Below are 14120 nucleotides of genomic sequence, written 5' to 3'. Positions count from 1 at the left end.
ATAAAAAACTAACCATTACAAAGTATATATAAGGGGGGAGCTATTGCATTGCACTTTCTCCCTTGACAAGCACCAGAACAAAAAAAGTTTCACACACTTAATGTTAAGGAGGGATGTAAGGATATCCCATTTTCTCCATTAGCGAGTATAAAAAAGTACTAATTATTAAGAAGATAAGCATTACGAAGTAATTAAAAGGGGGAGACCCATTGCATCGCACTTTCTTCCTTGACAAGCACCACAACAAAATAAGTTTCACACACTTAATGTCAAGAATGGATGCAAGGGTATCCCACTTTCTCTCTTAGAAAGTATAAAAAAGAACTAACCATTAAGAAGATAAGCAATACAATTAAAAGGGGAGACCCATTGCATCAAACTTTCTCCCTTGACAAGCACCATAACAAAACAAATTTCACACATTTGATGTCAAGGAGGGATGCAAGGGTATCCCACTTTCTCCCTAGAGAGTATAAAAAAGATTGAGTATTACCCGTAGTGACCGGTGAGAATGAGCAAAGGAACAATTCCCAAAATCAGCATGCATCAATCTGCAAATAGAATACATAAATTTGTTATCAACTATAAACAAAGACTCAAAGCGACATATAAAAAATCAGGATCAGAGTCGCACCACTAAATCCAAAATAAACAATGATTATCGAAATCAACTATAGGATAGGAGTCATCAATGGTGGGTCATCAATACAAGTTATTCTTCTACTGAATAAACAAAACAAGATTGTTGGTAATTCACATATTGTTTAGAATTCCGTCACATTGTTGGTTCGGTGGAAGAGAATAAACAATACTAATTAGTAAACAATATATGTTAGGAATTAAGTAAGATATTTAGCTGCTATAGCGTATAGATGTGATACAAGAGAACCAGATTGTGTGGGTTTCGAGTTCCCAAACTGTATATTACGTAGCCTACATTAACATTACACCTAAGAGTGAGACAAGTTTGGAGTTAAGAGTCTTAGTTGATGAGAATCGGACAATAGTGTTCAACAGAGAAATCAGAGTTTTAGAGAATCGTACGAATCAGACTGAAAATCAAATAGTAGTGTATACACAATTTTATGTTTCTACTTTCTACGACTAGCCATGGCGATTGGGATGGCCTCCGGTGACAGCGTAAAGAACCGTAACGGCGAGTTTGATCTACGACAGTAGTCTAAGAAGGGCTTCATCGTTTTGAGCTTTGGAAACTTCGAATAAGAGGAATAGGGCTTTTTATTTATTTTTCTTAACCGTCCTAAAGGTGGCACATGCCACCTCCCCCTAAATGTGTTGTGAGTTCTCAAAGAACTGGTTACAACCTATTTAGTACCATTCAAAAAGTAAATGGACTTGTTGTGAGTAAACACATTCATGAACACCCATGCTCAATGGAGTACACAAAGAAAGGACAAAATGATAATAGAAAAAACCAATATTACTGTCAACCTCATTCACTATTGGCAAAACCCAAACAATATAAAAGAACAAATCTGAACCAAAAAAAATCTATGTACCTCAATGTTCCGATGAACCTTTTAGGTAATGACCTGCGGGAACAAAAAATCAAACATCAGAAATTGATTTGGAAATATTTCATACATAGACAACAGTACACTTTTTCAATTACAAAAAGTTCAGGAAATCTCAATCCAAAAATGAACAGAATCCCTAACAATGTTGCATATTAGGCCTTTTGGAAATCTCAATCCACAAAATCAAAATCAGAAATGACATTAGGATAGTTTGTGAGACTTGACCTTTTATTATTCCTCCCTCCCTTGTTATATAGATAGCAGAGTTGTAGTTCAAGCTACTCATAGGTGAAAGGACTATCTTGAGCGAGCTACTTGCTTTTAAGTCATGCTAGAACTAACTTGTCTTTTTCTCTCTTTTAAGTCATGCTAGAAAAATGAATATGGAATATTGAACTTTGCTCCATGATTCATGAAATGTGGTGGTAGTGTCATGAAGTTTGAACATCGAACATTGAAGTTTGAACATTGCCTTTGTTGTTATACTATTTTGAACATATGGTTTTGGGCATGGTTCTTGATAGTTGAAGGGCAATGGCCTTGTTTGTTTTTAACTACATGATGTAACAGGGATATTGCCTTGAAAAAAAATTGGTGGCACCTAGGCGGCCTAGGCGGTGGGTAGCCACCCGGCTAGCACCAAGCGCCATTTATAACACGTGAAGACATGAACAAAAACATGTGGTCCCTACTTTATCATAAGCTCAGATCCTTAACTACTATTCCAAATACTTGGTCAATCAATATAGAGATACAATAAGTGCAATGCTTCACCATACCAAAATGATCTTATGACTCAAAATCATCAAATGACAACCAAGCTCAACTCTGTATCTAATCAGATTCTCTTGTTCTGTCCAAATGTACAAAACTCAAAGGAACTTCTTCAATTCACTACCAATCTCTCCTTCATAATTCAAAATAAAGAAGGCCCTAAACCAACATTTTATCAACATAAAGCAAACATTGTTACATGCTTACATATCAATAAAATAGAATGTATGTGTATGCGCTTAGAGGCTAACAACGCAGCTAGTGACTTGACGCCATTTGTTGAGGCATTCCTCGAGGTTAGTGTCAGTGGTCTTACATTTAAGGAAGACAAATTTTATCATACAATTGGGTTATGACGGGGATTGTGTAGAGAGTCAGGTGGGTGGTGGAAGACGCAGGGGATGGAGGAGGTGAGGCCGGAGTAAAGGAGGCCTTTGACTCCTTTAAGTCGATAGTATCCTTTGTGTTGTTCGTCGGCATTGAGTTGTCAGAGATGACAATGGATAGAAGAATGAACAGAAGCGATGGGGTTTACCTGGTGTGCCATGGAAGAAGATGAGCTGCAGCCATGAAGGTTCTGGAGAGGTCACGAACATTAGTGAGAGAGAACGGGAAACAAAAGTTAGAACCGATTTAATCTGAATCAAATTTAGAGAAGGAGAAACTCATAGATTCAGAGAAGATGTTGATTGTTTCCGAGGGGAAAAGGAGAGAGAGAGAGAGAGAGAGATGTACCAGATTGCGGCGGCTGTTAATCGAGTAGAAGCGAACCAGAAAGGCGCAGGACGAACCGAGAAGCAAGGGGTCGCATATGGTTGCAAACCAAGGGAGATGGCCTAATGGTGGAGCTGAGGTAGGACGAAGAGACGGAGCTTCTGTGAGATGGAGAGGAGAACTAAGATTGTGCCAGTGTGGGAGAGAACAAGAAATAAAAGTTATGCTTAGTTTGAAACTTAGGGAAAGTGATGGAAAGTGAGAAAAGAAAATTGGGGGAAAATGGGAGAAATTTCACTATTCACAAAACTTGGATTTTTTATTCTTTGCAAGCCTAACAATTTGAGGGAAATTTTTTTTAACTTTCCTTTCTTTTCCTTCACTTTCCCTAAGTTCCAAACAAAGCCTTAGGATTCATTCAGCGGAAATGGATAATAGCATGAAATCAAAATATTTGGGCAAAACTATTGGGCGGGTTATATTTGCTGGGCCTAAAAGGAAGGGGCCTATACTAACAATTTGTTTTGGGCCGTTACCAAAAATTGGTAATCTAGTAACGGTTCAACAAAAAGCGCCACTGAAGTCCCATTTCTAGTAACGTCTTCAAGAGTGTTAGTAGACCCCAACCGTTTCTAAAAAAAACCGTTGGGAGATCACAAATTTCTTGAAGTGGGAGCAGCATGGTATGAACTAAGAAAACCAAAATCATAACAAGCAGGGATTGCTAGAGTGTTTCCGTATTCATTATATATGTACATATAATTTTCAGCGTTAACTAATATTCAGCACTTGGCAAACATAAAATGCATACTTCATCACATCAGTGGTAAAAAATAAAAATTACCCCATGTTATAGCTACATAGGAAATAGCCCAGACAACAACAATTTTTTTAATATCAAACATACAGCGTGAAGGTAACAGGAAACAAAGCCCGAAGATTTGAGTGGACAAAGGCCATACTGGGGAACACTCATGGAGCCTGCTATGAGTGGCCAATCTGGCATAAATTCAACCAGTCAATTTGGAAAGTAGCACATGATACGAGGAAGCTTTCATGCTCAAAATGCATGTTCTGATATGAATTTCATGCATTCCAATACAACTAAGAACAGGTTGGTATTTCTCCTGTTAAAAAATGAAGTTTGTCTTCCTCCCAACATTGGTCAACTATGTAGGTAGAATACGCATTCAGTTGTGAGAAAAATCATCACATATTTACCCCGCTCTCTTTGCAGTACTGGATTGCAATTTGGAGCACTGGGAAGGGACGTGCCTCACAACAGTAGCGAAGAAGGAGAAGAATGGAGTCCAACCTAAATGCATGGCAGGAGTTAGGAAGAATTAAGGTCATGCCTTACCCCCCTCAAAGCTACCACTTTTAAAGTGATACAACTTTAGCAACCACCAATGTACTTCTTCGGGAAAATGAAAACATGGATATACCCTGAATTTGTATCTTTTTAGGCCTTCCCTATTAGGTAACTTCATATTATAAATCAACAAGTAATGCACTCCAACTAAGATTTGGGCAAACACATATTTTCAGTTCCACTGCAAGTGTCCATAAAAATCAGTCTATCAACACCTGCAGTTTTGCGTAAGCATGGACCTTAACTTTTCAAATCAATTTCATTATATACATTTTGAAGGTCTCCTCATCCCATACAAAAGCTCTAAGCGAAAAAAACACCATAAATCAATTTTATTTCTCTATAACTTGTGTACTCATTAAAATGCAACCATCTCCAATCACAGACTCACAGTGAACTCCCAACTCGACCAGGATAATTACTTAATATGTGATCATAAAAGTGTCATTTCTTATGACCGACAAATAACTTAAGAGGTTATAAAAATCAATGCTCATGATAGAGCAATGAAACTTGGTGTTTTGGAAGCATGCAACTCTAGTGATAATATTGTTAAGATAACAAATGATTCTTATCTGCCCTATTATGATGATCTAAAAAACGAACAGATTGAAAGTCAAATGGACAAAAGAGTACTCACGTTATCAAACCCAACAATGTTCTTGTTCTCAACGAAGAACTCAACTGGAGATTCTGCCAAAAAAAAAAAAGAAGCAACATATAAATCAGTCCAACACATTTTTTTAGAAGAGCAAAGATAAAAATTTGATCTATAGTTACAAAGATTAAAGGGATCGAGATACAATGGCATTAGAACGAGAAGAAAAGCATCCCAAACAAAGTCGGCATCAAAACTTGTCGACAATCATATGCCACTTTAAACCCAAGAAGAAAAAGTACAAAGTTGACAATCACGGTATATTGTCACATGTGATCCGTTTTAACGTTCTTTCAATGTGCCAGAAAATATAGCTCTACATTTATACTTTTGTCCCCAAACAGCTTGCTCCCACCAAAGTTTCGCTTCAGCTGGTTAATGCAAATGCCATATTTGTACTTACTAACTTGGTTTCCTTGTCCAAATGTTTCTCAACTGTGAGTCAACTCTATAATTGCTTAAACCCAAGAAGAAAATATACAGAGTTTACAAGAAGCCAACAAACTAAGGGAATGTAATTAGCAAAACAAATTTCTCTGTTAATTGCTTATCATCACCATTTCACTTGCACTAAAGAACTTGTAACTACTGTTAATTCAAGCTGCCAAATCATTTAAACCCAACAATTCCTCATCTATCCAAAATATATGCACAAGAAGCACAGAGTACCTCCCATATAGACAATACCCCTAAACCTGTGACAACGTCTCGTTTACTTGATTTATATCATTAGTGCTGTGGACAAGGGATTAAACAAGCAATCCTTGTATGTTTATGCCTACCTATCACCGAGTAAAAGCCCTAATCAAAAAGAAAACAAGCAAACATTATCACCGATTAAAAGCCCTAATTCAGTAGGGCTGATACCCCTCACGATTTCAAGCAATCCTTGTACGAATATGCTTACATATATTGGAAAAGGCTAGGGCTTAGATCAACATATATATATATAGAGTTAGGTTCCGGTGAGGGATCCCTCATTTTATTAAAATGCGGGACTCCTCTTCCCAATTGAATTTCGATGATCCGAGCCGCTCAAAGTGATCAGAACGTGATTTTAAGGGTCCCCATGAAAAATCAGCAAAAAAAATGACCGGGAAGGGCTTCATCCGAGCAGTTTTCATTGAACGGTTCAAAAAAAACTGCTCGGATGACGCCCTTCCCGGTCATTTTTTTTGCTAATTTCTCGCGGGGACCCTTAAAATTACGTTCTGCACACATTCAACGGTTCGGATTTTCAAAATTTGATCAGAAAATGAAAGTCCCTCATTTTAACAAAATGAGGGATCCCTCACTTGAAAATTCCTCTATATATATATATATATATATATATATATATATATATATGGATGGAGAGAGAGAGAGAGAGTTACTGGACTGCAGGGTGATACAGAGGCGATGCTTTTAGACGTTGAAGCTTTCCGTTCACCTTTTTGATGGATTCTTTTCTTTTTCAACTGAAAAATGAATCGAACCACAAGCGGTCCACGCCCACCCTGCAGGAAAGAGAGAGAGAGAGAGAGAGGCTCTACCACGACGAGTCGGACGAGAGAGGGGTTTTCATCGGTGGGGGGTTTTGATTAAGAGGAGCGGTAGGAGTTGAGAGTGTGGCAGCGGCAGTGGCAGCGGCAGTGCAGGGTTTGATCGTTTGAGACTTGAGAACTGGTGTGTGTGTGTGTGTGTGTGTGTGTGTGGTGGGGGGGGTGGGGGGCGCGCTTAGAATTGGGATGAGTTTAGACAAGGTGAAACGGTCTCGATTCAAATTAGAGAAGCCTTCACCGGTATAATTTTTTTTTATTTTTTTATTTTTTGTTTAGCGTCAAACTTTTGTAACTTATTAAGTCGTCTCAACGAGAAAGAAATCAGAAAAATAAAAATATTTTGATCGAACTCATTTTTTTAATAAAGAAAAAAAAATTAATAAAGAAATAAATAAATAAATAAATACAACTTTTTATACTTATTTGTCTTTTTAAAAAAATTATGAGTTTCAAACAAAATTTTATACTTTTCTCATTCTTCTTGCCGAGACAAATCAATAAGTTACAAAATTTGACACAAAACTAACAAAAGCGATTTTTTTTTTTTTTGAATAAAAACAAAAAATAACTTGCTATTTGACTTTAAAGCCAAATCCTGCTACAAGCATACTTCTTTTTATCTTCTTTCATCCCCATGCCTTCTGGGCCACAACTAATGGGGAGTCTTCCATGCTTATCATCCAGATAGTTAAACATACTAGCTACTACTATCATCTAGCTGTATCATCTAGTAATTACATAAATGAAATGTACCCGTAAATAGTATTTGGACAAGTATTCAAGAAAATAGAATGCGTCGAGGAGATTCAATCTAGTTGTTATAGAAAATGCCACAATCCCACTTGTGTGAACAATGTTCAAACTCTTTTACGAGTCAAAATTGAAAACATATCACAACCATTGATTGACGAGATCGACGGTCCACAACCGCACTACACGCTATAGTGCACACCCTGCAGCATTTCGCCATCCCAAAATTTTGTACATGCTTTTCCATTAAGCTGGGATGAACCACAAACCATTTGTGATTTGTAATATTTGCCATCATCTTTAGAGGATATTGACATGAAAGCATAACTTAACGTTGACGAACAAACCACCAGATTTCAAGACAGAATAATTTTGGCAATTGGATTGCTACCCAAATAACCAAATCCACTAGGAATTCGTTCTTCAGTATTTTCTTTCAAATATAAAAAACAGATGGGTGAACAAAATTACAGGATAATAGAAGACAAAAGAAATGAAAATAAGCAACCTTTGTAGCTTATGAAGTCCAATACACTGTCCATGAGTTCAACAAGATGCTTCAAGACCAATTCTTACAGATATAACAGATAACTGGCGTGTACGAAAGTAATACAACAGAACCTCAGAATTCTACACCAAACAGGTACTCTTAGAGGGCAATTGGACTCCCTAAAAGTTCACAACATAATTCCAACTAACCTTGGGCAGAGAGAAGAGTATTTGTGGTATTAAAGTAAATAAAACCTTATACTCCATGAACCATACAGTCAAAATTAAATTCAACCTGCATAACACAAACATGGAAAGGATTTCTGAAGTAGATGGAAATATAGCATCCCTCGTCAAAATATGGAGAGGAATCAGTAGGTTAAAAGTGGAGATCCACCGCAATGGACATCAGAGGAATCAGAAATCCTTTGCCTTGAAGACAATGTAGAGCTAGCAGCAGCATCAACATCAAAACTAGCAATATGCTGCTTCCTTTTCTTTTTATCGGACTTTACTAGCCCTTCTTCTGGCACTTCAGGAATAGGACTCAACAGTTCAACTTCCCTCCGGGACTGTGATATCATGGCTTGAGCTTCTGCCACCACGGATGCACTGTCATCTGTTGCATATAATATCTTCTTTATTGCGTCAACAACCTGAAAAGAAGAGAAAAATGGTAAATTAGCCCAAAATAACAGACATTTCTACGACTATCAAGTTGTATCTCCAAATTGCTAATTTTTAGATTCAACCAAATTGTAAAACTTTACTGGTAAATTTTCAATCTGAGGACACTGGCACAATATCTCAATATCCCTTAGCTTCATAAAGTAGAAGTCCCTCTCTTTCTCAAGACTGTCCACTGACAACTTCAACTCGGTGATCTGCATTAACAATAGAGTTAACTCTTAGGAATGTCTTAAATTGGAAGTTTCACATTACAGCAGTTAGTTGCAAGTACCTGTTCATCATACGTAGGCCCTCCACTCGAAGAAGGTCTACTAGAGGCCTTAACCGATTGATTAGTTATGCGGATGTCATTCCTTCGATTATTGTGTGATGTGTGAGTTTTGGGAGCAGCTGCTGAAGATTTGGTTGAAGGCTGTGATGGTGCAGATTTCTTGCTCACGTCTTTTCCTCCTTTTGAAGCCTCTCTCCTTTCCAAAGCATTGTAACTAACGAGGAAATGCATTTCTATTTAATAGTAATCACAAAATGCATTTCAATTTAATAGTAATCATAAAATATTCTAAGTATATCCAGTGACAAAGACTGAACAATACACGACACTTGAACAAACAGTAGCTACTCTTGCATCAAATAATCAACAGTCAAGAGCAGCACACGGAGCTTACTAGGAAAGCAACACAAAGTTCCAATTTAACAACCATGCATCACTTAATTAGCCATTGTCTAGAAACAGAAAATTTGATGAGATAGTATTATGGTAAATGAATTACATAGAATTCAAAGTTTAGGTATTCTAACCTAAACTACTACACTAAGTAGCATAGTTTAGGTATTCTATAACCTAGAATAAGCCACGAAAGACATAAAAAACTGATATTGTATCAACACATCCTTAGTACTATGCCGGTACGCCCCGTTAGTGGCCGTTACAACTGAGCCAGTAGCAAAAGCAACACTATCAACAGCAGACAAGTCTAATGAGAACCACCTTCCTCCACATCCCAATTCACAACCACATATGTACGAATATCAAAGAAAAAACATCAAAATTGTTTTCCCATCTTTTTGAAGCTACGTACTACATTTTCTGTGCTAAATGAGCCCCTTAATTCCTGCGGTTTCTGATAACTGCTGTCGTTTTGAATCTTATTACTCCTGATCACTCCCAACTGATGAAAGACTTAATACATTCTCCACCAGTAGAAAAGGGGCTGTAAACCCTAGTTCAGATGTCTTGATCGAATCCTAAAAAAAGTGATGTCCACTCTCCATTGATATCACCATAGATCATTAATAACACGCTACATACGCGTATTAACGAAGTTTCATACATTCAATTGGAGCACTGATTGACCTAGTATAACAATTCAACTTAGCTAATATTAGTTTTTTCTTTTATTGGCCTACAACCACATGAATCATATGTTACAATTTCTCAAATGTCTGAAGATTTGGTTGAAGGCTGTGATGGCGCAGATTTCTTGCCCACGTCTTTTCCTCCTTTTGAAGCCTCTCTCCTTTCAAAAGCATTGCAACTAACAAGGAAATCATACATTGAAATGCATATCAATTTAATAGCAATCCTAAAATGTTCTTAGTGTATCCATTGACAAAGACTGAACAGTTTTTCTCCCTTTTGTTATAAAATCAAGGTTGCATCAAATAATCAACAGTCAAGAACAGCAATCTATGCTTAATAACGAGAACTACAGGAGCAACACAAAGTTCTGTTGTAATAACCATGCACTAGCAACTGGGTAGCCATTGTCTACACATAAAATTCTCTGACAGAGTATTATGGTAAATCAATTACATAGAACTGGTACACTGAGTTACGTGGTTTAACCTAGAACAAGCCACAAAAGACATCAAAAGGTGGTCCTGCGTATCAACACAAGCATAGTTGTGCCCGATTACAACCAAGTAATTAACAAAAGAAGCATTATCAACAACAGACAAGTTTGACTAGTAAGAATACATCCAAATTGTTTTCCAATCTTTTCAAAGCTACGTAACAACATTTGTATGCTAAAATTAACCCATAATTCCACGGTTTTTGATAAAATGTTTTTTGAATTCTTTTACTCAACCTCTCTCAAGAAAAACTTAATACATTTACCACCGGTACAAAAGGGGCTTCAAACCCTAGTTTAGGCATCTTGATCCATTTATAGAAAAGTGGCGTCCACTCTCCTTTGATATCACATAACCGTTGATACCGTGCTACATAACCCTATTACCAAATTTTCGATATAGTCAATTGTGACACTGATTGACCTAATAGGCTAATATAAAATTTCCACTTAGCTAGTATTAGTTATCCAGTTAATGGAAACCCACACTAGATGTACCATATGTTTCAGTTTCGCTGATCTTTTCTCAGAGTATCTCCAGCCCTTCATTAAATTTTTGCTTAAATTTGAGCGAAAGCTTCATTTGGTATAAAGTACTCCAATGGAAAAACCCAAATCCGAGCAAATGTTTGAGTAAAAGCGTTGGGGGAGTACTCTCCCGTGCATGCATGTGCATGTGCAGTGCAAGTAAAAGTATTCGGGGAGTGAGGTTGGGAGTGCGTAGTTTTTTTGGGTGTGGGATGTGTGGTTGAGTTTGATTGATTTTACAATTTCGGCCCAAGGTTAATTCATTTTATAGTAAAATCGGATGTAAAATTTGGGTTTTGATTGTGAAAATATTCAAAATTACTTTGATGACGGGCTTCAAAAATGGGAGGCACCAACTTGTGCGCTCCCTTTATATATTAGTATTTTATATATTAGTATAGACAAATATTACAATAGATTGTAAAGATCAAAACTAGCCTTAGGAAACTTTAGTAAAAAATTGAGTCTCCCTTGATTTGGTTAAAATTTTGAGTAGAACCCAATCTGGTATGACTTTTAATCGAGGATGTAGGGGTTCGTTTTAGGAGGAGGGACCTTGGCCTGAACTAGTACTTCTCTTCCGCTGCTCTGTTCTTCCGCCGCTGAACCTGCAACAAGTCACTAAGGCTGGAATAGCCTAGTGACCCTCCAACGATCAAGTTAGATGTAAGGAGAGATGCTTTTAGGTCTAGGGTTAGGAAAAGATTGCATACCTCTCAAAGATGAGTATCCCTTTGTATTTATAGACCTAGGTTTACTTGGCCTCCAAGCTAGCGCGTAGAGATCACGCTCAGGTAACCGCCTCGGGTGACATCATAGATGACACGCCAGATAAGACGGTTACGAAGCACATGGCCAGACCTGGCCCTCATGATCCTTTCCGCCACGCGTCGTTCTTGGTCCCCTCTTGCTATGCAACATTCTTCCAAGAGGCTTTAACGGAATGCACACTTCGGTATTTAACCGAAGCGTAGACAGGGGACTCGATACCAACCGAGTAAACAGAAGGATATACACAAGCCCGTGCTGATATGAGGCCTTGGTTAATGGTGGTCCGGTTAGATTACCGAGGCCATGACCGAAGCCTCCACGGACGACTAGAGTGAGATTAGAGGGCTTTTACTCAGAATTTGCTTCGAAGTCAAATTAAAGAGTAAGGGCTGAAGATGCTTTTAGTTCAATTAACTACTTGCAGTTTAATTATATGTCAAAAATGTGTTAAAATTCCTTATTTGTTCTTCAGATGCCGTCAGTAAGCATTTTATAGAAAATGAGTTTTAGATTGACACCATCTACAAATATTACAAGAAGTACCACTGATTCATCCCAAACAAGAAAATATTAGTTAAATAAACAAGAATGTAAATAGTATCTCCCAAAAGAAAACAAATCAAGAGAATTGCATACATACACACAAAAACAATAACAAAAAACTTGGATTGGAAATTACTTGTGCAGACCGCCTCCATTAACAGAATCGCAGTACCACTTCATCCATTGCATAAACTCCAGATTATCAAGGGGCCTTCCCTTCACCAGCTTGCTCACTTCAATATGCTGCAACACCCAACACAAGACAAAATCACTGAATTACCCTCAAGAAACAAGAAATTACTCAACAAGCCCAATTATTCAGGCAAAATTAGTTAAATATCATTTTCTTTCTGCAAACAACGCTTTAGTGAAACCGTAGAGCTAGAAGCATAAATTCAGAACCACAAATACGAGAAATTAGGGGGGGACACAATGAAAAACCTTTGTGATCTTGAGTTTGTTAAAGACATCTTGAAGAACCTTGTAGTTCTGAATCATCTCGTACTCGTTCCTGGCGTCGAAGTTCACCTTGTGCATCGGCACCATTCCGGTGTGAACCACGCCCATCAGTTGGCAATGAACCGCACCTGAACACGCCTGCAATCAACGAACCCAAAAAAAATCGATCAGTAACTGCGCATAATGCTCCTTAAGATCTGAATTATGTGGAGGTTAGGGCTTTCGGAATGCCAAGAGGAACAAACCTCTTCGACTTTGGAGAGATTGAGGTGTAGAGATGAGTTGATCCACGCCAAGATCTCCGATCTACCGACAAAATATGCCGGGTCCATCATTCCGATATTCGTCGCCATTTTTTGTTTTATCGTTCTCTGATTCTCTCCCTCGTTTCTCTCTCTGTCTGCAATGAGCGCGTTCTAGAGAGAGAGAGAGCGCGTTGGATTTTGAAATGAGAGGGGAGCGCGATGCTTACCTTTTTAAATTGGGAAAATTTCACTGTTCTCCCCTGAGGTTTCTGACAAATACAGAGACATCCCCTGAGGTTTCTACTTCCCTTTTATGTCACAATTCATAATATTAATGTAACAAGTAGGGATTTTTTGCACTTTCCTTAGGTTTTATAAGTTTCAAATTTTTGTTTACTCTTAGTATTCCCATAGAATACTCTGTTTAATCTTTACTAGTATTAGTTTCATTGTGCATTTTTGCTTTGACACAAGTCTAACTAGACAAAATATTTAGGTAGAACGGGATGGTTGAGTTGCAATGCAAATGGGTATCACGAAATCAGTTTTTCTTACATGGCAATATTAGGTCCAATACAACAATTTTTTTTGTTTTTTTGACGTGCAAAATAAAATATATTCAAAATGGATTATCTACATCTCATAAAATATTTCACAACATAATACAAAAAGAAAAAAGAACACATGATATGAAAAAATAATAGATGTGGGGATATGGAAAATCAGAGCCAGTCCTAACTTTTTAGGGGTTTAAAGCAAAAATTTAAAATAAGACCATTTTGTTGGACTATTATAAGGAATAAAAAAGTAGGAGCCCATGAAATTCAAAAAAAAAAATGGAAGCCTAAAGCGGCCACAACATAAGCTTTAACTCAGGGTGACTCTGGGGATAATTGCTTCATTTTTTTCATTGCTACAATTTTTTTATTTTATTTATTTTATTTTATTTTATTTTTTTTGGTGGGGGGGGGGGGGGGGGGGGGGGGGGGGGTGTGGTGGTGTTGGTTTGGCAAATAAGTTTATGTATTTTTTTATGTGTCTCTACCATTCGTTTTATGAAGGAAATTTTTCTTAAAGCGATTAAATGAGGAGAAGTATAAGTTACATTATTGTGTTAGATTTCTTTGGGGGGGGGGGGGGGGGGGGGGGATATTCACACTTCTCGTCATGTCTTCTTTTAATATATTCATCTTCA

The 14120-nt window shown here is 37.5% G+C and overlaps 1 protein-coding gene and 1 long non-coding RNA gene across 2 annotated transcripts; both read right to left on the bottom strand.

The window, feature by feature from the left end:
• Nucleotides 1–357: 357 nt before the first annotated feature.
• Nucleotides 358–6805, bottom strand: LOC131303833 (uncharacterized). The gene is made up of 6 exons (XR_009192221.1): nt 6430–6805; nt 5039–5091; nt 3048–3187; nt 2848–2889; nt 1521–1553; nt 358–551 (listed from the first exon to the last, which is right to left on the bottom strand). It is a non-coding gene; the product is annotated as an uncharacterized LOC131303833 (long non-coding RNA).
• A 1036-nt stretch (nt 6806–7841) lies between these two features.
• LOC131304434 (microtubule-associated protein RP/EB family member 1C-like) lies at nt 7842–13125 on the bottom strand. Its single transcript, XM_058331667.1, has 6 exons — nt 12926–13125; nt 12663–12818; nt 12358–12464; nt 8798–9011; nt 8607–8720; nt 7842–8492 (listed from the first exon to the last, which is right to left on the bottom strand). Exons 1-6 carry the CDS (start codon nt 13031–13033, stop codon nt 8208–8210), a joined length of 984 nt encoding a protein of 327 aa, XP_058187650.1. The 5' UTR covers nt 13034–13125; the 3' UTR covers nt 7842–8207.
• Between the last annotated feature and the right edge of the window lie 995 nt (nt 13126–14120).

Source organism: Rhododendron vialii, chromosome 10a, assembly GCF_030253575.1.
Source record: "Rhododendron vialii isolate Sample 1 chromosome 10a, ASM3025357v1".
NCBI classification, from domain to species: domain Eukaryota; kingdom Viridiplantae; phylum Streptophyta; class Magnoliopsida; order Ericales; family Ericaceae; genus Rhododendron; species Rhododendron vialii.
The sequence above is the reverse complement of the archived record's forward strand: the minus strand, read 5'-3'. Positions and strand labels throughout refer to the sequence as shown.